General features: G+C 47.5%; 1 protein-coding gene and 1 non-coding gene across 3 annotated transcripts in view; one reads left to right on the top strand and one right to left on the bottom strand.

The window, feature by feature from the left end:
* The window catches only part of PRKAG2 (protein kinase AMP-activated non-catalytic subunit gamma 2), a 284,850-nt gene that overhangs the window by 169,165 nt on the left and 89,738 nt on the right, over window positions 1-25,947 (top strand). For both annotated transcript variants that reach the window (XM_061198961.1, XM_061198960.1), the window contains exon 4: window positions 7,414-7,625. In XM_061198961.1, the coding sequence (XP_061054944.1) occupies window positions 7,414-7,625 (212 nt within the window). The remainder of the gene's footprint in view (window positions 1-7,413; window positions 7,626-25,947) is intronic.
* LOC133097065 (small nucleolar RNA SNORA68) lies at window positions 435-567 on the bottom strand. Its single transcript, XR_009701941.1, has one exon. It is a non-coding gene; the product is annotated as a small nucleolar RNA SNORA68 (small nucleolar RNA).

Genomic DNA, 25,947 nt, shown 5'->3' with positions numbered 1-25,947 from the left:
CTTCTCACTCCGTGCTCTTGGAACAATGGTCAGCAAGGACGTTTAAGATCAGGAACAAAATGAATTTTTTCTTTTTCTTTTTTTTTTTTTTTCTGAGCACCCGATTTTCCCAGTGAGTTTTATTTGGGCAGACCTGAGGACGGGGAGGCCCTGGATCTAAAAGAAGGTGTTGGGCCTCTTGGTGGTGAAGCCTGGCTTGTGCTGGCGACGGAGGACCCGGTGGGGCAGTGGGAATTTGATCCTGGAGTCGTGGAACTGCTTGACTGCTGGTCGGTGGCACTTGCTGGCTGCGATCTCCTCCACCTTCATGATCTGGATCGAGTGGGCCCAGGCACGGTGCCGGGAGCCCATGTCTTGGTCTGCAGGGATCAGGAGGGGGGCACTTGGGGAACGAGTGGCCACAGCATCTGGTCCCAGCAGGTACTGGCTAGCAAGTGTGTAGAACCTCCAAATTCACTTTGAGGGGCACAGCTGCAGCCCCCCAAAGGCGACAAGATCCACTTGCTGTTAGCATCTCTGTTTAAACCGCTGTTACAAGAAACAGCAGTTCTTGGGTTTAGGTGCTTGGAAAATGAATTTTTTCATTTTGGTTTTTTCTTCCTCGGTATTTCAGACCCAGCCTTGTTAGCCTTGTTAGCCAAGTGCTAACATGCATGAAAAAGGCTGGTGCTGCCCAGGGAAGAGGTGCGGGGGAGAGCACATGCAGGTGCACACCACACGGCCATCTTGTCTACCTGGTTTATTTTTACAAAACGGGGTTGGCTAGTTAGTGGTGAGACTAGGCCTGGATCTTGAGGCTCCTGAAATGCAGGCCTGTCCTCTGCATCCCTCTGCTGGCCCCTGTTCGCTTTCTTCCAGTGGCACCGCTGTTCTCCTTTCTCCCCTTCTCTCCAGACGTAGCCCACGCCAGCACAGCCTGGCCCTGTGAAGTCACCAGCTCATGGCTCCCTGGTGTCTGGAGCCACTGGCCTGGTGTCTGGTGTGGCTGCCAGGAGTCGTTTCTGTTCACTCACTGAGCCTATTCACGGGCCCTGGCTGCAGCCTCAGGAGACTCGGAGGCATTGTTCACTCTCAGAGGCTGACAGCAGTGCTAACAAAGACGTCAAGGAGCAGGGGAAGGAGGGAGAGCCTTCTCGGAAGAACAAGACAGGGGAACCTCTCTGTCCTTCTTGGTCTTGTTGCCACAGCTCCGTGCTGTCTGGGCCCATGGGAAAGTTGTTTTAATCAGACGTAGACCCTTTTCATTCTCCAGAGTTGAGGCCCAGCTCTTCCGGGTGTGTCCGTGGGACGTTCCCGCCCCTCCAGCCCCTTCTCCGCGCGCCCCCGGTTTTGGCCTTACAGGCATTTCACTCTTGGCGCTCATTGAGTGCTGCTGGTGGTGTTGGTGCTGGTTTTGCTTTTGTCCCATTTCCTCCAGCCAGACTGAAAGGTGGGACTTGTCTGCTGCATCTTGACCTGGCCCATAGCAGCTGGCCAATCGGACACATGGTTCTCCTGAGAGACTGAGTTTGGGAGTTTATCCTACAGTTAGGAAATAAATGGGGACTGTAGCCTTGACTGCAGCCTCATGAAAGACTCCAATCCCAAACCATCCAACTAAGCTGCTCCCAAATTCCTGACACACTGAAACTGTGTGAATTAATAAACATTTATTGTTGTTTTAAGTCAAAAAAAAAAAAAAAGGAACAAAACAAAACCAAAAAGAAAGAAATTGGTCTCTTTAAAAGGAATGGGGGGACTTCCCTGGTGACGCAGTGGTTAAGAATCCACCTGCCAATGCAGAGGACACGGGTTCAAGCCCTGGTCCAGGAAGATCCCACATGCCGCAGAGCAACTAAGCCTGTGCACCACAACTACTGAGCCTGTGTGCCACAACTACTGAAGCCAGGGCACCTAGAGCCCGTGCTCCACAACAAGAGAAGCCACCGCAATGAGAAGCCCGTGCACCGCAACGAAGAGTAGCCCCCACTCACCGCAACTAGAGAAAGCCCGTGTGCAGCAACGAAGACCCAATGCAGCCAAAAATAAATGAATAAAAAACAAACAAACAAACAAAAAAGTAGGTTAAAAGTAATGGAGGATTGTGTCAGCATTGCCCCATTTTTCCCTTTATTGTGACACCAATATTCAAAAAAAGAAAAAAGATTTCGGTATATCGTGCTTACCTGGCCCCCTTTCCTTTCATAAGACAGTTTTCCCCCCACTGGTAAAGTGGCATAAGTGTGAGACAGGTCCCCTCTCTGATGAAAATGTCTCTACTCTTTCTGGCTGGCACGGAAGAGAAAACATCTTTGAAGGCACCCATCCTCGCCCCGCCAACGCTGCCCCGCCACCACGGGGAGGCCCCCTCTCCCTCCTGCATCCCCTCCCGTCCTTCAGCAACACCAACGTCCCTCCAGGCACCCATGCTTCCCTCCTCTTGGCCTGTGAAACCACACTTTCTGGAAGGGTGATTCGCGCACCCGAAGTGTGATTCTAAGTCTTTGTGTTCTTTCTCTGGGCGATATTCCAGTTTAATCACGGCAAAAACAGTCTAGAATTTGGATCTGGCTGTGACCTCTGCCATTCACTCACTAAAGTGAATGGATCTGTAATTTTTCTAAGCCCCAGTTTCTTCACCTGTGAAGTGGGGTCATAAACCTGCCCCCTTTCTCTCTCGGGGCCAGGGGGTGGGAGCTGCTAGGAGCAAACAGAGCAAGAGTGTGTCCCAGCGCTTTGTAACCAGTAAGATGGTATCGTAAGACTCCACCCTCTTAGAGATGTTTCAGGTTTCAGTGCAAAGAGGGGGCGAGTTTTTGGTTCTAGGAAAGTTCTTTCCCCGTACCCGAAGCTACACACGTTCCTAATCCACACAGCATTTTACCTGTCCCCTCCTCCCCCTCCCCCCCCCACCATAGTCCAGGGTACCATCCTGTTTCCCAGCAGGAATCACCTGCGCTGGGAAGGGAGGAGAGAGGAAGCAGGAGGCCAGGTGGAAAGGTGGATGCATCTCTTGAACTTGGAAAGATTTCCATGAGAGGAGCTTCCTTGAGGGGCGTGGAGTTCCATTTGGTTCCACCAGAAACAGACTGTTTCCACCACCGGCTGGAAAGCCCGGCATCTTCTCCTCATCCTGGGCAGCTCCCCGAGGCTGTGTGTGTCTAGGGCGCGTGCTCTGCCGTCCCTCTTGCCCTCTGTGGGGAACGAGTCAGGATCGTCCTGGTGCTCGTGTGGGATGAGTGCCGGGGGACACAGAAGCTGCCGTCTGGGATTTAAGGAGCCCTCTTAGGTAGCAAGCTGCTTCGTCACAGTCTCTTTAATTCTTCGCACTTGAGAAACTAACATTCTGTCACAAGAACTAGCCAGGAGTTCCACCAGCTCTGAAAGTCCCCCCACAATGGCCACTGGGCTTCATCCTGAAGACTGTCCTAAGTGGGACAGCATCCTCCATAGAGAAGGGGAAATGGGGAGAGTTGAGGGGGAGAGCCTGGCGGGGAGCAGGCCCTGTCCTCTGTCTGGTCGGAGCCGGCTGGGCGCCAGGATCAGGGTGCAGGCACTTCCAGACCGTGTTAGCCGGCCTCTTGCCTCAACAGCAGAACAGTGGCTGAAAAAAGTGATTTTCTGAATAACAAATACATCATTCATATGATATCATACATCATATTGAAAAGTAGCAAAGGGCCCACGATGGTCCTCCTCCCTGCTGGTCGTTCCCATCACCAGATGCAGCCCGTGTTTCCAGATCCTCCCAGACACTCTGGGCGAATGCAGACAGTGGGATGCAGGTGTACAGGTTCTTTCCCGTCTGTGAAACTCTAAATGGATCCTTCTATGCAGACGGCTCTGCGATTTGCTTTCTTCACTTACTCCTCTATCTGGGAGATGAGAAGGACAGTGGGGCTTTCCGCGTTCCATAGGGAAGAAGGCTGTGGACGTGCAGTGATGTATGTAACCTCTTCCTACTGATGAGCATCTGTGTCTCAGGCTCTGCTTTGAAGCACCAGGGAGGTGGATGACCCCAGACACTGTCTGGTTAGTGCTGACACAAATACGTCTGCGGCCCGAATGCCCAGTAGCAGAATGGCTGGAGAAGAACTTGTGTTTGTAGTCGTGAGAGATGCTGCCGAAATGACCCCTCAGAAGCACTGATTTCCTCTGGCCTCGGAAAATTCCCCCGCGGGCCTGGAGCGGGGTCGCCGCCAGATGGGGACGGGTCTAGACTGAGCCCTGCGAGACAGAGTAGGGTCCACCCTGGTGCTTCTTGCTGCTGGCTGAGGGTGCGGAGATCACTGGGGCTGCTTGTCCTTTATGTGAAGAACTCAGGCCCCCGAGGGGCTCCGCCTGAGGGGTCCCTGCGGGTTGTCAGGATGTGGTCAGTGGCACAGGCTTTTGAGCCTAAAAGGCCCCCACCCAGTCCTGCTCTGTTTCCCCCTCTGTTCGGTCTCCAGCACAAACCCCGGAATGCAGGGAACACCCCAAAGAAAGCACAGGAAGGGCCTCTGTGTCCAGTGGCCCAGGCGAGAGTTGGGAGCAGGGACCGTGACATTTCCCGCTGGGCCGTGGCACCTGCGCGGGCTGTCACGGGAGCCAGTGAAGGCCACGCCACCACCCCTGGGGCCTGAGGCCCGCGAGGTGCCCGTCCACAAGCAAAGCAGCCCGAGGGCTTCCTTCTCCCATCCAGCACGGCCCCCTGAGAGGCTCGGGCCCGCCCCAGCCTGGCCCGTGGCCTCACTCTTCCTGCTTCGTGGGTATCACCCACAGCCTGGCCTGCCCGCCAGAGCACCTGCATCTCCCCCTGCAGAGCTGCTGGACCATCAGATCTCCAGCTGCTCGGGGTCCCCAGTCTCCGTCCTCCCCTCCTCACTCCCCCAGCCCCATCTCCAAACGGGCCTTGCTTCTCAAGACCTTTGGGGTAAACTTTTTTCCAAAAAGTTTTGGAAACTTAGGGGCCTTTGCTCTTAGGGGCCTTTCACGTCGTAAGTCTGGAGACCTTCAAAACCGTGGTGATAGCATTCTACCTCCTGCTTTCACCTGGAGCTCCTCCCAGGTCAGCCTGGGGCCCGGGCGGCAGGGATCCCCACTTGGCGTGGTTCCGTGGGATAAGGGGTCCCTGGAAAATGGCACTCCTCCTTTACCTGGTTACTCTCCCAATGCTTCTGCCTGGGAAATATGGGAGGGAAGATTCCAACTGAGCTTGAGCCTTGGCCCTGCCCCCTTCTCTTTCTCTGCCTGTCGTGGGCTGGCATTGACCAAGCACCTGCCCCTCGCCCAGGACTGGCGATGGGCCGATGATGCATTTGGGGGTGGGGGGGAGGGGCGGGTAGCGGGAAGAGAATTCCATACTTTACATTTGGTTTGGTGTGAAGCAGCTCATTGTTCACTGGTAGCGCTCAGTACAGACAAAATGTGCTGAGTTCAGGGGTGGGAGGCTCATAGGGCCGCAGAGTCAGCAGGAGGGAGATGGGATGAGTTAGGCGGCCGCTCTGGGGGGTGAGGATGGAAGCAGAAGAGCGAACATGTGTGCACAGCGATGGCCTGAGAGGAGTCTGGACGTGGCACAGAGCGGCACAGAGAAAAGCCCCAGGCTGGTGGCTCGTAGGCTGACCAGTCTTTGTCAAGGTTAGAAGGAGCGAGAGGATGGCCCTTGGACCATGTCTACTGATGTCTTTGCTTCGGCTTGCATGATTAAATATTTTAAATAACCAATTTAAAATAAAAATTTTATTCAGTTACCTATAAATGTGAGAGATCAGACTCAAATCCAGAGTCTGATCTTAGAAAACAAATCAATATCAGGCAACATTATTGTATTCATTTCCTAGAGCTGCCGTAACAAAGTACCACAAACTGGGTGGCATTAAACGACAGAAGTTTTTTCTCTCACGGTTCCAGAGGCTGGAAGTCTGAAACCAAGGTGTCAGCAGGGCCACGCTCTCTCTGAGACTCTGGATAGAATCCCTCCTTGCCTCTTCTAGCTTCTTTTTGCCTTCTTCCAGTTTTGTTGAGAAATAATTGATACGCATCTCTGTATACGTTTAAGGCATACAGCATGATACTTTGATTTGCGTGCATTGTGAAATGATGATCACAGTGGGTCGGCTAACATCCCTCATCTCTATAGAAACAATAAAAAGAAAAGAAAAAGGAAAAGAACTTTTCTCCTTGTGACGAGAGCTCAAGATTTACTTTCTTAACAACTGTCCTGTATATCATACAGCAGTGTTGACTACAGTCGTCATTTTGTACATGACATCCCTGGTACTTATTTATCTTATAACTGGAAATTTGTACCTTTTGATCACCTTCCTCCTGTCTTCTAGCTTCTGATGGACGCCAGCAGCGCTTGGTGTTCCTTGACTCATAGAGGCGTCACTCTGATCTCTGCCTCTGTCATCACATGGCCTTCTCCTCTGTGTGTGTGTGTGTGTGTCAGTGTGTGTGTGTGTGTGTGTGTGTGTGTGTGTCTGTGTCTTCTCCTCTTATAAGGACACTACACATAGGGTTAAGAGCCCAAACTACTCCAGTGTAATCTCAGCTTGAGTCCATCTGCAAAGACCTTATTTCCAAATACGGTCACATTCATAGGTACCGGAGGTTAAGACTTTAACATATCTCTCTGGGGGTGGGGGAACACCATTCAGCTCGTAACAATGGTCTTATGGTGTAATCAGCTAGGTGTGAGTGAGATAGGCCCCCGGGATTGTACCAACCCTGTCGAAGTGGACGGCCTCTCACTCTGGCAGATTCCTGTCCCCAGCCTCCTCGCAGGTCCTTGGTCACCGCTCCCCACCCGCTTCCTCCTGGTTCCTACCTATTCATCTAAGTCTTCACTCTGCAAGGCCTCTTCCTTCCCAAAGCCGCCCCCAGCGTTCATCTTCATGGTGATTCTCACTACTGCACACTCACAGTGACCATCTTCACGTGGCACATTTTGACAATAACAGCGTGTCTCGTCTGGTCCTCGGTGTATGTTGTCAGGTGACTTCTGCAGCCCTGACCTTTGTCTCTGCTGAATACTTCATGAACTTCCTCATGTCTCATCTCGAGTAATATGGGTTCCACTCCGTGTGCTCTTGGCACCATGCTTTGTAGGGGAGGAGGGGAGATCCAATGGTCTCGGACTCAGTGGCGGAAAATAGCATCCGAAGTGTGTGTGTAAGAAGTCTTTCACCCCGACAGCTTCTGAACTGTTGGAGCGGCCCCTTCACAGCAAGGGGACTCTGCCCACGACTCAAGTCGGATGACGAGGGGATTTCTGGGCACAGCTGATTCTAAGGGATTAGAAGTCATTGTCTACTAGCTTGTCCCCAGTATTCAGAATTTAATCTTTTATATTCCTGCCATTTGAGATTTTTGGCCCTTGTAGATGGAAGCCCCTTTCCCTGTGTCAGCCAGTTTTCTAACGGCCCTGTGTGGTTTCCTCCTCAACTTCAGGCCTCTCTTCCTCTCCATCAACACCCACCCAAGTGGCCAAGCAGCACACGTTTCCTCTCGAATCCTATAAGCATGAGCCTGAGCGACTGGAAAATCGCATCTATGCCTCCTCTTCCCCTCCGGACACAGGCCAGAGGTTCTGCCCGTCCTCCTTCCAGAGTTCAGCCAGGCCTCCGTCAGCATCGCCAACACACCATTCTCCCTCCAAATCTGTAAGTCTGGGCCTTCTCCTGGGGGCCGGGCCGCCAGGTATGGGAGGGAGGGCAGAGTCTGTATACAGCTGAAGCTAAAGCTGTGCACTCCTGACTGACATTTTTGGTACATTTTATCATGAATCACAAACTGAGAAAAAAATGACGAGGGCACAGTAGGCAAATGGAAACCAAACGAATGGTAACATCTGGAACCTGATCAGAAAAAGCTTTCTGCTCTCTTAGCTTCTTTTTAAAAATCAGTCATTAAAAGCTTTCTTTGAATTTATCTTGATTGGGATACTAAAGTAAAAAGTCATAGGCAAAGCCAAAACATTGTTTTTTATAGAAATTTTATTCTAGATTTTAAAGATTTAAAGTCTGACGTCATTTGACTTGGGAAGCATTCTTGGAAAGGTGAACCTTTCAAAGCAGAGTGGGATGGTGAAACAGGTGTCTTTGCATCCTTCGGAGGATTGGGACTCGTGGGTATGGATGGAAGAAGCTGGCTTAGCACCAGCGCTTAAACACTCTGCATTTCAACACCGTGGGCCCTACGTGTGGGGACCACCATCACTGCCTCCTAGTTCATGTTGGCTACCACAGACACTCGGTATCATTCCTGTGCCCAGCAAGGATACGAGGACCGTATCGCTAGAGTCTATCCATATGGATGTAACTATTTTATTCAGCTGTGGTATTAGTTTCCTGCGGCTGCCGTAACAAAAGGGCACAAACTGGGGGGCTTAAAACAAAACAACAGGAGGCTATTGTCTCACGGTTCTGGAGGCTGGAAGGCTGCAATGAAGGTTTCGGCAGGACCACGTTCCCTCTGCAATCTCTGAGGGGGAGGAGGATATTTCCTGGCCTCTCCCAGCTTCCGGTAGCCCCAGGATTTTCTTGGGTTGTGGCAGCGTCACTCCAGTCTCCACTTCCATCTTCACATGGCTGTCTTCCCTCTGTCTCTGTTTGCGTCCAGCTTTAAACTCTTATGAGAACACCAGTCGTGTTGGATGAGGGCCCAACCTAACTCAGTACGACCACTTCTTGATGACCTCTGCAAAGACCTGATTTCCAAATAAGGTCGCATTCACAGGTATCAGTGGTCAGGAGCTCAGTGTAGCTTTTTAGGGGACACCATCCAACCATAACAGTTGCTACCTTTGGGAAGAAAGAAGATGTGTTCATCATGCAGAGAACATACTATGACTCTTCTCCTTGTTCCTCTGATGGTTATTTTATTAGATGTAAGCTTAACAGAGTATTGTTCTAAGTGCTGAGGAATAAAATGTAAGGTGGTGTCTCTGCCCTCTAGGGCTTACAGTCTTACTGGGAACAGAATAGGACTCAGATAAAACAGTTAAATAAAAGCGGAAAGTAGGTTGGGTGGGGATCAGGAGTGAAACAAATAGTCCACACTGCAGGGGATGGGAAAGGGAAAGTACTGTTGTCTGATAAGGGCAAGGAAGTCTTGGGTGATTGTAGGGTCTAAATAAGGGGAGAGGGGAGGGGAGGGCCTCCTGGAAAAGAAAATTAGCCATGGCTTGGGGTGGGAAGGAGTGTGACGTGTAGCATGGGGTAGGAGCTGGGGACGGGGGGCTGCCTCTGGGAGGTGGGCATCTGGCAGAGATTGGGGACAAAAGGACCACTCACTAGAGACGTGGAGAGGTGTAGGCCTTGGCCGCTTCGAGCTAAGGGCCCAGGAGGAAGGTCATCCGTGTTCTTGGGTATGAATGAGAAAAGATCTAGAGGTTTCTGTTCTCCCAGGCATTTAGCAAAGAGACTTGGTCATAGAGATAACAGAACAAATATATCCAAAAAAGGAATGATGCGGCAACCCAAAGATTATCAAAAGCAGGAAGCCACTACTCCCCTCGGGCTGGAGGGACGTGTTGGGAGCCCATCAGATGGGAGGTGGAACCAGTGTGTCTGCCTGGCAGGAGCTGGAACCGCGGAGGAGAAGCAGCCACTGGCCAGAGATGCCATGCGAGGCAGAGGGGTAGAACGTCTGGCGTCTCCACTGCTTCCTGCCTTCCACCGTGTGCCAAACCTGCCGAGAGGCCAGTGGGCCAGGAGGTCTGGGACAGAAACCCTGGGGGAGGAGGGAGGAGACCGGAGGAGGGAGCCAAGAGGAAAGTGACCGGCCGAGAGGCATCAAGTCTCAAAATGTTGGCTTCTTCTCATGGACCAGGGATAACTGACAGGATAGCCCCATGTAAGAAGAGACACTGCATGGAAGAGGAGACGGTTATTTCAACTTTAGATCATTTGAAGTGATGGTGCAGACGCGGACACAGTGTTTTTCTGTGATTGCAGAAGTTCTGTGCTCGGGACAGCCTCTCCCAGTTTAAGTGAGAGAGAATCCAGAGGGCGTTCTAGGTCTGCCCTCTGTGCCCTGCTCCCACCCCGATTGTGACTAGAAAGTGATATTCTGAACTGTTCATACCACACAACTATGGAGCTCTTGGTGAAAGCCAGCGAGCCTGGGCCCTTCCAGGCTTTCTGAGGCGGTTCTGGGGCCAGGGAGGAGGGGTTCTCGGCTGTATCCCGTACTCAGCGGTGGGCACGAACCCTGTGCCCTGGTCAGAGCCTGCGATTCCACAAACAGACTGAGGGAACTGATAGCACCGTGAAGTGTCAACCACCAAATGTCATGGATGGATAAACATGATGGACACATACAATGGAATATTATTCAGCCTTGAAAAGGAAGGAAATCCTGACGGATGCTACAACGTGGATGAACCTTGAGGACATTATGCTAAGTGAAATAAGCCAGCCTTAAAAGGACAAATGTCGTATGATTCCACTTATAGGAGGTCCCTAGAGCCGTCAGATTCATAGAGACAGAAAGCAGAATGGTGGTTACCAGGGTCTGGATGGGGAGAAATGGGGAGTCAGTGTTTAATGGGGACAGAGTTTCAGTTTGGGAAGATGAAAAAAGTTCTGAAGATGATGGTGGTGATGGTTGCACAACCATATGAATGTACTTGATACCACTGAATTATACTCTTAAAAATGGTTAAAATGATGAATTTTATGTTAAGTATATTTTACCACAGTTTTTTTTCATAATTTAGGAGGCCACAGTTATTTGGACTCCATATACCTTATTGTCCATGATCATTTTACAAAGTTCGCCTTGTACAATCTATTAAGAGGTGCTTCTAGGCAAATTGGTAAAATAAGTGACAAGGGGATGGTAGCTGTCTATTTTAGAAACTATATTCAAAATTTATTTTAAGACCCGTTTAGCAGCACATATGTACAAAACAATTAATGCACTTAGTTTTACCTATATATAGGTTGTAAATACAATTTTAGAAAACCCTACACATCTATATACAGCAGTTAATGATAGTAAATCTCTATAGTCTCAAAATATATCATTATGCCCATTATACCTTCACATAATATGTATTCTAATACACTATTAATGCTGATTGAGCAATCCTCTAATTATTATGAATTAGAGACACTTTTGGTTGTATCCTTTTACCACATTTTTTTTAATGATCCAGTCAACACTGCAATGTTTATATAGTTTGAGCTTCAGAAAATCAAAATCAAATCAGAATCAAAATCAAATCAGAAAATCAAAACCAAAACACTTATGTTTTGAAATGATCTGTTTCAAAATTGGAAGACAGTGTTCCCACTGGCTACAGACATTAAACAGGGGCCTTCATCATGTGTAAGTTTTATCACACAAGGCCTCTAGGAGCTTCTTCGGCATGTTGGTCACAGCCTCTGCAGCTGTAGTTTGGCCCAGGTCTCTGCTTTCAGCAGCCCTTGGCAGCAGGGCTGGTGATGGATTCAAGTTCATTTAAGTGTTTCTTTCTAATTGGATTATGTTGACTGTCCTTATGTGCTAAGTTCCTTAAGAGTTTAGCTGATTTCATGCATTCCGTTACTGGCATAATCTTTATAGAGGAATGTGAGTTGCTTAAAGACGTCTATCAGCCTGAAAATATTTAGATATAATTCATCTCTGCCTTTTGGAATAAAAAGATGCTCTCTGTAAACATTGACCGTGAAGATCACTTTTATAAACTTTGTTCCCTTGAATTTTATTCGAAAATTGGAAAGGGGATGAGGGTAATGAATTAGTCTTTAGTAGACAGCACTCATTTTATCATTTATTTACTCAGCAAATATTTATGAAGCAACCGCTGGGTGCCAGACACTGTGCTCGGAAAGGCTGATGGGATGACAAGTACATAAGCGGCTCTTATGAGGCAGGGACAGTGTTCATTTTGTTCGCCATTTATTAACAGCACATTATGCAGGGGAGGGGTTCGATAAATAGCTGAGGACTCACTGAACAAAGGAAGGAGCTCCTGTCTATTCGGGGGCCACAAATAGGGAAGTAGTCATAATAGAATATTCGACAGAGCCTGTGTAGTTCTCATGGGAGAAAATCTCTAGTCCAGTGTGAGCGCAAACGCCAGTCCCAGGGCTTCCCGGGTGGCGCAGAGGTTAGGGATCTGCCTGCCAACGCAGGGGCCATGGGTTTGAGCCCCGATCCGGGAAGATCCCACACGCCGCGGAGCAACTGAGCCCATGCGCCACAACTACCGAGCCTGCGCTCTGGAGCCCACAAGCCACAACTACTGAGCCCGCGTGCCACGACTACTAAAGCCCGCGCACCCAGAGCCTGTGCTCCGCAACAGGAGAAGCCACTGCAATGAGAAGCCCGCACAGCACAATGAAGAGTAGGCCCTGCTCGCCGCATCTAGAGAAAGCCCGCGCGCAGCAACGAAGACCCAGCACAGCCAAAAATTAATTAATTAATTAATTAATTAATTAAAAAAAACAAAACAAAACAATCCCAGAGGAAGGAACTGGACATTTTTTGCTGCAGCAGCAGAAAGCAATAATCAGCTCTGCATTTTAGGATGATCCCTCTGGTGGGGTGTGGAAATTAGATTGGATTTGGGTACAGCAGGGGCTCAGATGAGATGCAGTGTGAAATGATCTGGGCCTGGTGGCAGCTGACAGTGGAAAGAAGGGGGCTGGTGTTAAAACGTAGAGAGCTCTTTAAGAGGTCGAATTGAAAGGAACTGGGGATGTAGTGATTGATTAGTTGAGGGCAGAAAAGAGAAGAATCAAGGACGATTCCGAAGGTTTTGCCTTGGGAAGCTGGATGGGTGGTAGTTGCACTTGCTGGGGGAGGGAACAGAGGCGAAGCAGGAGCAGGCTGTGTGCGTGTGCATGTGTGTATGTGAGCACACGGGGGTGTGTATAAGTGGACACACGTGTGTGTTGGCTGGTGACAGTACAACAGGTGCCCGTGGGATAATTAAGTGGAGGTGTCCAAAGGGCAACTGGATATGTGAGTCTGGAGCTAAAAATTAAGACTTTAATTAATTTGTTTGTTTGTTTATATTTATTTTTTTGACTGTGCCACACGGCTTGCAGCATCTCAGTTCCCCAACCAGGGATTGAACCCAGGCCACAGCAGTGAAAGCCTGGAATCCTAACCACTAGGCCACCGGGGAACTCCCCTGGAAATTAAGATTTTTAAACCATCAGAATGTAGAAGGTAATTTATGCCATGACAGTAGATGAAATAATCTGGAGAGATGTATGGTAGTTGAGAAGAACGCCAGAAAAACATGGGCATTTGAAGGACAAGCAAAGGATAGGGATTCTGAACTGCCTGGAAAGTAGGCAGAAAACCAGGCAAACACAGTATCACAGAAGCACAAGGACTGTGTTTCGTTGTGTTTCACGCCTTTGGAGGGCGTGATCAGTGATGTTCCTGGCCATGGAACGTAAGGACTGAGGTCATCGGTAACCTTGGCAGGAATACTTTCAATGGCAGGGTCAAGAGCAGAAGCCGTGTGATGTGGGGTGAATGATTAAGAGGTGAAGATGTGGAGGTCTCTAGTGTAGATGACTCTTTCCAGAATCCTGACGTCGAGGGGGAAGAGATGGGGCTGTAGCTGGAAGAATGGAGGTGATGGTTTGTTCCCATAAGGATTTAAACACTGACAGGGAAAGAGTTAGTAGGAAGGGAGCAGTTAAAGATCGAAGGGGAAAAGCAAGCACTACATCTGGGCTTGTAAAGGAAATGGGTGAGTTTCCTTAGGAGGTGGGAGCACACGGTGAGCGTATTTGTCTGGAACCAATGGAAGAATCATCTTCCGTGGGGTCGAAAACTTGATGTGAAGGTATTAAAATGATCGGTACTTATCCCATTTCCTTTCTACAGCAGTCACGCCCATCTCCCCCTCGTTTTCTTCTAGGAATTTCACTCTTGACCTGTGTCTTCAGAGTACCTAGAAGCAGAGCCTGAGACGGGGTTTCAGATGCAAGTTTGTTTATTTATTATGGAGTACTCTCAGAAGAAAGCTCTAAGGAGCAAGGGAAGGGAAGAACCAAAGCAAAGGTGTGGTTTCAGATGAGATTTAGCCTCAGCCTTTTGACAGGGGAGCTCTGGAGTGTAAACTGCACCAGAATTTGCTCTGCCTTGAGGCAAGGAAACTGGGCTTTTTTAATTTATTTTTGGCTGCATTGGGTCTTTGTTGCTGCGCCCGTACTTTCTCTAGTTGCGGTGAGCGGGGCTACTCTTCGTTGCGGGCCGCGGGCTTCTCATTGCGGTGGCTTCTCTTGTTGCGGAACACAGGCTCTAGGTGCACGGGCTTCAGTAGTTGTGGCTCGCGGGCTCTAGAGTGCAGGCTCAGTAGTTGTGGCATATAGGCTCAGTAGTTGTGGCACGTGGGCTCTAGAGCACAGGCTCAGTAGTTGTGGCACACGGGCTTAGTTGCTCTGCAGCATGTGGGATCTTCCTGGACCAGGGCTCGAACCCATGTTCCCCGTATTAGCAGGCAGACTCTTAACCTCTGCGCCACCAGGGAAGCCCCCGAAACTGGGCTTTTGTGTCTTCATATGGTGGCGCCCTTAGCTATGGGATGCCAGGATGAGGGAAATGTACCTGCAGCTGGGATAGGGCCTGTCACCCAAGGACAGTCCTATAAGGAGGTTGCATGTTTGGGCCATTAGCAGCAGCCCCTGTAGCAACTTGGTGTCCCAAAACTAGTCACAGGGAACCTAAGACACCTGCTGCAGCCTGGAGTCTCCATTCTCCTCTTCTCTTGCCAGCTTGATTCCTGTAACCAACAGGGGTAGGTCCTGTATCCGTTTTTCTATTGCTGAATAACAAACCTCCCCCCGGTTTAGGACAACAACCTTTTATTTAACTCACCCTTCTGTGGGTCAGCAGTTTGGGTTGGGCATTCTTCTTGGCTCAGCTGTGCTAACTCACACATCTGTGGCCACTTAGCAGGTCACCTGGGGACTGGCTGCACCAGAGTGGCCTCAACCAGAACAGCTTGTCTCTGTTCCATGTGGTCTCTTCCTGCAACCGGCTAGCCTGGACGTGTTCTCATGACCGTGATGGGGCTCCACAAGACAGGGTGCTCCATACAAGGCTTCTTGAGGCTGGGCTCAGAACCGCCCCTCTGTAGCTCCTCCATCCTGGGTAGAATCTGTGTCCTCTCCCCTTGGATCTGGGTTGGGCTTATGACTTGCTTTGGCCCACAGAACGAAATGGAAGTGACAGTCACATTGCAGAGGGCATGGACACAGGGAGATGGGGAGGATGCGGGCTAGTTTTGAAATCTACCTCCTGTCTTATCACTTGATTCCAGCAGCTGGGTCTGCAGTTGAACACACAATGTGCTCGAGTCTAGAGGCTCATTTATCTATATTTAAGGAGTCTAATTTAGATGGCTAACTTCTCCGAGAGTAACTTCCTGTTAGGCAGACTGCTGCAGTTTGTGTTCCCTAAGCAATAGCGAATCTAAGGTAGATATTAGTGTGCAGGATGTTTATTAGGAAGTGCTCTTAGGATCCACACCTGTGGGAGGAGGGAAGGAGGTAAGAAGGACAGAGGGAGAAGTTGCGGTGTGGTGCAGTCTCAACAAAGTCCTCTGCAGACCACAGGGAGCTCCTCAGAGCGGCCCCAAGTTGGCCCAAAGGAGCCAGACCTTTATACCATCACCACCAGTCATTAGATGACAGCTGTCCTAGAAGGGACTTGACCCTGGGCAAGGCAGCTCTCTTCAGCCAAGGGCCATCCTAGCTGATAGTTGAGGGTCACCAGTTGGCAGATTCCCAACAGCTGGAGGAAAATCCTTCATTGTTGAAAGGGGATCAGAGTAGTACAGGTGACCCTTGAACACCACAGGTTTGAACTGCATGGGTCCACTTCTATGCAGATTTTTGTCAACAATAAATACTACAGTACTGCACAATCTGAGGTCGGTTGAATCCTTGGATACATGACCACAGATACAGAGGAACCATGTATATGTAGAGCTGACTGTAAGTTACACTGGATTTTCCACTGCGTGAAAGGTCAGCATCCCTAACCCTCACATTGTTAAGGGTCAACTGTACATCACAGCCTCTAATACATGGACTTATTCTCTATTTTTCCAATTAATGATACCAAGATTCTGATGGGTGAAAATAAGGGCTATCATATTTCTCCTTATGACATAGTTAATATGTAATTGAACTGAAGAAAAAGGTTCAGGATGGTTGGTTGGGACTGAATTAAAAAGGTTTCATTAGGCCCAGGGGGAGAGGAACTAAAGCCCCAAGCCAACAACCATCACCAGCATCCCAGCGGTAGGAGTGAGCCACCACGGAAGTGGATCATCCAGCCCCAGTCAAGCCTTCAGATGAGACCACAGCCCCAGCCCAAATCCGACTAGACACCTGGCAAGAGATCCTGCATCAGGACCACCCGCCAAGCTGCTCATGAACCCCTGATCCACAGAAACCATTAAGACATAACGTATTAGTCTGCTGGGGCTGCCATAACAAAATATCACAGACTGGGTGACTTAAACAACAGAAATTTATTTCTCATGGTTCTGGGGGCCAGAAGTCCAAGATCAAGGTGTTGACAGGTTTGGTTTCTCCTGAGGGCTCTCTCCTTGGGTGCAGGTGACCGCCGTCTCTCTGTGTCCTCACGTGGCCTTTCCTCCAAGCACACACATCCCTGGTGTCTCTTCCTCTTACAAAGACACCAGTTCTGTTGGATTAGGGCCCCACCCTTATGACTTCATTTGACCTTAATTACTTCTTTCTCTTTTTTATTTTATTTTTGGCTGCGTTGGGTCTTCATTGCTGCACAAGGGCTTTCTCTAGTTGCGGCAAATGGGGGCTACTCTTCATTGTGGAGCACAGGCTCTAGGCGTGCAGGCTCAGTAGTTGTGGCGCACAGGCTCAGTAGTTGTGGCTCACGGGCTCTAGAGCGCAGGCTCAGTAGTTGTGGCGCACAGGCTTAGTTGCTCCATGGCATGTGGGATCTTCCTAGACCAGGGCTCGAACCCGTGTCCCCTGCATTGGCAGGCAGATTCTTAACCACTGCACCACCAGGGAAGTCCCCTTAATTACTTCTTTAAAGGTCCTATCTCCAAATACAATCCCATTGAGGGTTAGGGCTTCAACATATGAATTTGGGGGGCTGGGGGGAACAATTCAGTCCATAACAGATAATAAAGTATTATTGTTGTCTTAAGCCCCTGAGTTTTGGGGTGATCTGCTATGTATCAAAAGATAACGGATACTTGTTTGGTCCCGTATGTGGGGAAGCAACAACTCAGTGGAGTCAGGAATAGATAATAAACTCAGTAACTTTGGGTTCTTTTTAAAAACTGACCATCTTGTGCCTGAATCAATCTCTAAGATCCCTAGTTTTCCTAGTATGAATATTTGGAAAGAAATCAGTAACCAATTTTCAAGATTGCTATTTGGAATAATTAGCCCCTTTTTTAAGATGGAAAAGCCTTTTTTAAAAATACTTATTTATTTGGTTGCGCCAGGTCTTAGTTGCGGCTCGTGGGCTCCTTCATTGCGGCATGTGAGCTCCTTAGTTGTGGCTCCAGGGCTCCTTAGTTGTGGCATGCAAACTCTTAGTTATAGCATGCATGTGGGATCTAGTTCCCTGACCAGGGAGCAAACCTGGGCCCCCTGCATTGGGAGTGTGGAGTCTTATCCACTGCGCCACCAGGGAAGTCCCAGAAAAGCCCTTTAAAAATCTAAAAATATTTCAAATCACTTGACATTAAGAAGTAGTTAAAATTTTTCTATGCACTACTTTGTTTTATATTCCTGTCTACCATTTAAAATATCAGGTTATATAACCTAATAAGGTCTTGACGTTAAGACTATCTGCCCAGAAATGGCAAACTAGCAGTTTCATCATCTGTTACTCACAACAGATTAGATACTTTAAAAATAGTTTGAAAAAATTCACATTGTATTCAGGAGTAGGAGCTACAGAGAGAACTGATTCAAGATGGGATTGGTTATCATGAGAGCTGGAACTCAGACAAGTGCTGCCTGTGTGTTGGAGAGGCTGGCAGAGAAAGTATATTCTCCTAGCTGTCCAGAAAAGGTATTAGAATTAGCATTCCTCCTGTGTTCCTGCAGTGTTGGTGTCCTGACTTGATGAGCAGAAAGAAGGCGGAGCCCGAATAAGAGAGATGTACTTGGCTGAGAGCTTGGCCCATTTTCTGGGCAGTGGTCTGGGTCTGTGGGATTCTCATTTACTCTGTTCCCCAGGGTAGCTGAGCTCCAAGGAGAGGATGTTGGGTCTTTTTACCTCAACGTTTTTTTAACACTTGATAAATGCCCTGCTTCTGTCACCTCCCCAAGGACCCAAGAAGGAACTCATTCCTTCAACAGTTATTTCCCAAGACCCTATCGTTTGCCTGGCACTGAGTACTCAAGGATGGCTGAGATGATTCCTGCCCTCAAGAGTCTCCCAGTGAGAAGTAAGTCCTGCAGAAACAGGACTCTGTGCTAAAGCATTGGAGGAGCACCTCCCACCTCTTCCCTCATGGGTCACAACCTAACAGATGGGGGATCGGTTTCGAAAGACTCACAGGTCCCACGGCTGTGCCCTTGGCAGTGTTGTGATCACAGAGATACAAGTGTGGGGTAAAAAAATGTAAATCGCCAGTGGTGGATTATTTTGCAGTCTTGGATGATGGCGCCAACCCTTCCCATGGTTAAATCTGCTATCACGACAGTGGCCACCTTAGGATGCATCTTGAAATTTCCCCCTGGAGGAGCAACCCCGCCTTCACCTGGCAGAAGCAATGGTTAAAAATGTTGGTGTCACACCGAGTTGGGATGTACGCCGGAGTTTATAGCGAGGATATACAAATAGTATCTCTCCCAGGAGGCAGAATCCATCACGATCATCTGTTTCTCTCATTTGTGCCGGTGTGAAGGGTGTCACCTAAATAAGTAACAGGCCAAACGTATCTCTGCTGAAAAAAGTGTCTCAATCACCGAATTCTCTAAGCTAGGGGCAGAAGCCAGCTTGCAGAGGGTGGCTGAGTGGGTGTGAGATGACAGAGGATGGACGGAGAATGTGGAAAACTTTATCAAGAAGTTTGGCATGAAGACGAGCTATGAGCAAGGGCTGTAGCTGAAGGGGGGTCCAGAAGGGCATTTCTTTTGAAAGACGGGTGTGTCTTGAGCATGTGAATATGCTGGCGAAAGGAGTTACAAGTTCCTGAACCTTTGAGGCCTCTCTCCCCGTGCCTCTGTTTGAAAGGAAGATAGTGTTTACTTCACAGGATAGTGATAAGGATCAAATGAAATAATCTGTGTAAAGTTACCCAAGGGCTCCTGAGCTAGGCTTGAATTGAATTGAATTGAATTGAATTGAATTGAATTGAATTGAACCAAGGCAATTGGGTTCCAAAACCCATGTTCTTGCTCTGGTTTTTCACTACCTTTTGAGAAGTCCCAGATTCTCAGCCTATCCACTGCACACTGACTCAGCATCTTAGCCCATATCCCTAATTCAGGGCTTTGCACACTCTGGCCCATGGGCCAAAGCTGGCCCATTGTTTTTGTCATTAAAGTTTTATTAACATGTGGCCACAATTATTCATTTATACATGTTCTTTAGCTGCTTTCATGCTACAACAGCGGACGTGAGTAGTTGCAACAGAGACTGGGTGGCCTTCAAAGCCTAAAATATTTACTACCTGGCCTTTTTTCAGAAAAAAAAAAAGAAAAAAATGCCAGCTTCTGACTAATCTGTCCCCGAGCTTCCCTTTACTACCTCCCAATTAGTTGCTAAGACATCCTGTGCAAAGTGGCAGAATGAGACTAGTCCTCAGAAAGGCAAGAAACAGGCTGTAGAGCTTTGCCCCCACCAAGTGCATGGGGCACACCCCACTGGGGAGGGCAAGTGGGTTAGTCACTAGTCCCGCCCGCAAGAGGCCCAGGAATCAGAATGGCCGAAAAGATGGCAAACTGGCAAATAGTCCTATAGAGCTAGGACTGAAGGATTTGCATTCTCTTCCCCCTCAGAGTGTTATATAACAGGAGGCAATCTGCTTTTGGACTGGACTGGGGACATTTGGAATAATATGAGTTTAGGTGGAAGGGCCCTTGTTCTTCCCCTTAATCTCCTTGAGTTAGGAAAGGATGCAGATTTGATGCAGGCAGCACAGATGAGCATCATAAACTTCATTGGCTGCCCTGGCAGTGGTTTTCAGAGGAATGCGTTGGTCAGACTTGCATTTTAATAGAAGGATACCTCCAGTGACGAACTGGAGGTTGGACTTCACGGAGGGAAGATAAGCAAGCCAACCAGAAAGTCTTACAATAATCCAGTGAGAGATGACAGAGCACTGAATTATGGCCACAGGAGTGGAGATTTGGAGGAAGGGAATTAATTATAAAAGAATCTGAGGTAGAGTAGGCTGGCCTCAGTGATGCCCAGATAAGTGGCATGTGGAAGGAGGGGTCTAGGGTGACTCTCCAGTTTCTGGCATGAAAGGATGGATGGCCTTGTCATCAAATTAGGAAGGGGAAGTAGATCTGGGGATGAAAGACAAGTTCCATTTGGGGCACACTTTCTTTGATTCTTTTGGGACATCAAATAGAGGTTATCAAGAGCCTGGATATATAGTCTGGACTGGAGAAGCAGAGGTTAGAAAAATGATCTTTGTGCATTTCATTTACCATTTATTAAATCAAAGAAATCAAGACTCTGAACACCTTTACCTGTATAACTGCTGGCGCCGGGAAGAAAACATAGTTTCATCTTATAAGGGACACTTTACTAACACAGTTGTATGAAAATGCATTTTAGGGGCTGAACATTCAATGGTGGAAAAATTACTGTACCTAATCATGCATTCAAGATGGGCTTGTCTTGATTTGCATTTAGATGGGAATTCCTTTAGCTCAGAACCAGGATTGTCCCCTAACTCGCAGCACTTAGAAAAGCATTAACTTTAGCTGGTGAAGTATCGTTGGTACAACAGTGACACAGCCATAACACCAGTATTAATAGTGTTCCCTTAATGACTCGGTAGAAATTAGCTGCTGGAGTGGTGGAAAAGTTTAGATGCTTTCCTTGGCATCTCTCTGAGAATGGAGTGCCTGCCCTGTTAATGAATGACGCCCAAATTCTGCAGCAGGGCTGGAGTAAACCTGTTTCAAGGGGGTGTGTGTTGTAACATTTTTTCCACTATGTTTCTTTTTTTTTTTTTTTTGGCCTCGCTGTGTGCACTGCATGTGGGATCTTAGTTCCCCGACCAGGGATGGAACCCGCGCCCCCTGCAGTGGAAGCGCGGAGTCTTAACCACTGGATCACCAGGGAGGTCCCTCCACTATTTTTGAGGCTTAGCGTGGAACCCTAAACCAATGTTATTTTGAGTCCTGAGTAAGACTGACATCTCATCTTGAGCATGATTAAAACAGATGTATATTTTATTCAGAAAAAGGGAAATTGAAGCAAGTAGTTCAGTAAAAAGCCCTCTCAGGCAGGGGTCCCCAGCCCCCGGTACTGCTCCGAGGCCTGTTAGAAACCGGGCGGCACCGCAGGAGGTGAGCGGCGGGCGATTGAGTAAAGCTTCATCTGCAGCTTCCCATCGCTCGCTTTCATCACCACCTGAACCACCGCCCCTCCCCCACCCCCATCCCTGGAAAAATTGTCTTCCATGAAACCGGTCCCTGGTACCAAAAAAGTTGGGGACCACTGCTCTAAGGAACTACAGAGAGGAGATTCTACTATGATTTCTACAGCTCTGCCAGTGTTTCCCTCTCCACACACTGTCTCAAAAGCAAATTAAAAGTCCCTTGCTTATAATGTGTTCTTTCACAAATTGGTAAGGCTATTCAGTGATCTTGGTTTAGCCTGATTAAGCCATTCCATTTACTTTCTTTGCCTTTAATTTTAAAAATTAGATGCATCTGGAGAAGTATTTCATGCTCTCTTAAAAATAGCATTCCTCTAAGATGAAAAGTTCTGGAGGTCGGTTGCACAACAATGTAAATGTACTTGACACTACGAACTGTGCGCTTAAAAAAGGTTAAGAAGGGAAATTTTATGTTAGGTGTAATTTGCTACCATAAGGATAAGTAAAAAAAAAATCATTCCTCTAATGATATAAAGAGAAGCATAAAGAGGAGAATAAAAACTTCCTGTAGTTCTACCACTTCGAGCCGGTTAAATTGTGGGGTAGCATTCTTTGCTTGGCCTTTGTTGTTCCTTTATACACAGATATAGAAATAGACATATCAGAAATGTAGACAATGGAATAAACTGTTTCGCAACTTAGGTTTTCACTTAATATTATAATCAGGCCCCTGTCTTCAATTTATATATTTTGGTTGTCAGGAGAATGTCATTTTTAAAAGTCTCCTGTTCATAAAACTTGGTGGTTACACACCATTAACTAACTTTATACTATTCAAATTATAAAGCACACTGCTGGGTCTAATACAGTAAACAACAAATATCACATATAGCCTGGAGCATGTGTATAACCAAAGCCGTTGGATAGAGACCATGTTGATATTTGGATACAAAATAGTGCAATTTCAATAGATACACTCACTAATGATCAGATTCTCTTAAGGCACTGAGTATACACCATACTTTGGTACCTGGAGGTCAGAAGGGCTTTGAGCTGTTTGCCTGCCCACGACTCAGCTGCCAGTTTGAGGGGTCAGGTGAGCAGGGGAATGAAAGGAACAAGTTTTACCTTAAGGTCTGTCCTCATTCCTGGACTTGAATCTGACCTTCCACTTTTATTATGTCTGGCAATTAAGACTGGTTTGGGAGATCCCCAAATACCAATTCATGTGCATCACCCATGCTTCATGACACTAGAATTGGGTCATACTATCAATATGGTTTATTCTTTTCCAGGATGTAAGAATGAATTGCAGAAATAATTTTCCACTAGCTGTGTTTGATGTGTTGGAACATAGCTAGTGGAAAATATCTACTTAATTCATTCAGGATTTTTCCTAGGATGCGCCCCACGAGGCTGTATGCAGCACTTCATGCTGAAATAATCAAAGAAATGATCTTCAAAATAGAGGCTTGGTCTTAGTGGTTCAAGACCACGTCTCCTTCCTGCTGTCAGGACACGGTTCCACAGATGGGGCTGTGTTTTCACTCTGCCTGTGCACTTGCTCAATCCTACAAACAGGCGATTAAAGAAAAAGTCTGTTTCCCACTCGGCATAAACTGTAGACCGCATTCACCGTGTGCATTCGGTTTGTAAACACCTAGTCAGTGACCATGCAAGGACCCCTATGTTAAGGTATCTGTGTGATGTGAGAGGAAAGCCTTAAAGTCAGCATAAATACTCATCCATTGCCTTTTTATAAGGTGGTAAAAGCAAATATAAAGGCTTTTAGAGCCAGCGGCTCCAGGCATTTAGCATGTCATCAGCATTTAGCTTGCTGGCCTGACGTAAATGGAAGGGCGTACACATCACGGCCTCTCCTGAACAAAGCAAAGCCATTTTTAATTTATTTCTCTGAGAATCAGAGAGAAGGCAGAGACAGCACTAGAGCAGGGAATATATTGCCTGGATAAAATAAACACAGACAGTAAAAGAAGGTCTATTCAAAACAAAATTAGAGATAAAGAGACCGCTTTAAAAAAAACCCACCAAGACCAACGCGAGAAGATCAAGTTGTATTTACAAATATACTTGGTTGAGCGCATAGAATAAGGTCAAATTTTATTTCCATTCAAACAGAGCTACAACAGGTTGGTTTGGACCCTGGGTGATTGCTGGGTCACCAAATCCCTTCACTACTTAAAGAGTCAAGCGGGGCCTTCATGCAGCTCATTATGGAACCAGAAACTCTATAACCGTTCATTCTATCGCATTCTCTTCCCCTCCAATCTTATTGAATTAAATTCTGAATTGACTTAGAAGGTTAGCAGCAGTTATTAGGAGAGTCAGTGCCTTATTTCCAGCTTGGTCCTTTGATACAAAAGGGCAGCCGTCGAAATAATATAAACCAGCTCCTTATTCGTCTACACTGGAAAGGACTTTGATGGAATGATTAAAACACACACTGTTTTAGATGCTTAGTGATGCTAGCTGTTGGTTAGTTAAAAAGCATCTTATCACATGTTCCTCATTGACTCTGTCCAAGATATTGGCATTCCTTTACTCAGATGCTTATAAGTGGATCTGATCCTTCCAAGATTTATGCTTAGCTAAATATATTGTTGGACTAAAGATACTTGCATATGAAATGAACTTTTTTTCTCATTGTCATGTAGCATATTTTGTATTATCCTCTGTTTCAAACTTCTAGTTATTTCCAATTTTTCTTGGTTCATCAGACAACATATTTATATTTCTCTGTGGTCATGATAAACAATGATGTACTTATAATTTTTTAAACTTAACCACAAAAATGAAGCACAGTATAGTACTACTAAGATTTTAAGTTTAGCCTGAGTTTTCAGTCATTATAGTTTATTCACTGAAAAAAATCCCAGGGCTTAAAAAGCACATTATCCTTGGCATATTGCTGTTAACCAGATTTATAAAGTTGGGTTTCTCTGTCAGACCAGTTTTATAAAGTTGGGTTTGTCTGTCTGAGCATATCACAGAGAACTGGCAGGCTGTATTTTCATCACGTTTGGGTAGTATGTTTGAGATGGTCTGACTTGAAGTACAGGCTGTATGGGGATGTGATAATCATTTTTTGAGCTCTTGCTAAATACTGGTATAGGTGCTTTATGTGTAGTTAACTCACGTATTCCTTACGACCCTATGAGGAGGGTACAGCTATGATCCCCATTTTACAGATGAGGACACTGAGGCACAGACAGCTTCATGGTTGTGGGACCCATGCAGTCACACATTCTGGGTTTAATGCCCTGTTGTCATAGTCTTGAAATTCTTAATTATTGAGCCAGGGGCCCCTTGCTTTTCTTTTGCGCTGGGCCTGGCAAACAGTGTAGCCAGTGCTGGAGTTTTTTTGTTTTTTTTTTTTAAGTTTTTTTTTTTTTTTTTTTTTTCTGATGTGGACCATTTTTAAAGTCTTTATTGAATTTGTTACAATATTGCTTCTGCTTTATGTTTTGGTTTTTTGGCCTGGAGGCATGTGGGATCTTAGCTCCCTGACCAGGGAATGAACCTGCACCCCCTGCTTTGGAAGGCGAAGTGTTAACCACTGGATCGCCAGGGAAGTCCCAATGCTGGAGTTTAAAACCATGTTCAAGTGCGAGAGCCAAGCTTAGGCCCTGGTGGCCTGCTCCAAGATGCACACTCCTGGCCCTTGATAGCCCACCTCTCAGAGTAGATTCTGCTCCAGGAGCTGTAGGTTTCTTCTCCTCCGAACCACTCTGCACACACGCAGTTCTCTGTGGAGCGTGAGGGCACAGCCGTGGGGAGTGATGACTTACGGACGGCTAACGCCTCCCAGCAGGAATCAGCTGGTGTCTCATGGGTTATTTTATTTATTTATTAAAGAGATCGGAGTTTATTTATTTATTTATTTTTGGCTGTGTTGGGTCTTCGTTTCTGTGCGAGGGCTTTCTCTAGTTGTGGCAAGCGGGGGCCACTCTTCATCGCGGTGCGCGGGCCTCTCACCATCGCGGCCTCTCTTGTTGCGGAGCACAGGCTGCAGACGCGCAGGCTCAGTCGTTGTGGCTCACGGGCCTAGTTGCTCCGCGGCATGTGGGATCGTCCCAGACCAGGGCTCGAACCCGCGTCCCCTGCATTGGCAGGCAGATTCTCAACCACTGCGCCACCAGGGAAGCCCCTCATGGGTTATTTTAAAGAGGAAAACGGAAAGAACGGTGCCTGGCAGCGTCCTCATGGGTCTGATTCCTCCCAGTGGCAGGGCAAGGCTGCCCAGAGACGGGGCCCTCTAACTCCTCGAATTTTGAGCCCTTTACGAGTATATAACTATTGCTGTTCTTTTCTGAAGAATGCAAAGGAAACAACACATAAGGAGAAAAGTAAAATATAATTACCTGTTCACGTATTTCCTGAGTAATACCTATAATTTGGGCGACTCCCCT

This window comes from Eubalaena glacialis, chromosome 8, assembly GCF_028564815.1.
Source record: "Eubalaena glacialis isolate mEubGla1 chromosome 8, mEubGla1.1.hap2.+ XY, whole genome shotgun sequence".
Lineage (NCBI taxonomy): Eukaryota > Metazoa > Chordata > Mammalia > Artiodactyla > Balaenidae > Eubalaena > Eubalaena glacialis.
The sequence above is the reverse complement of the archived record's forward strand: the minus strand, read 5'-3'. Positions and strand labels throughout refer to the sequence as shown.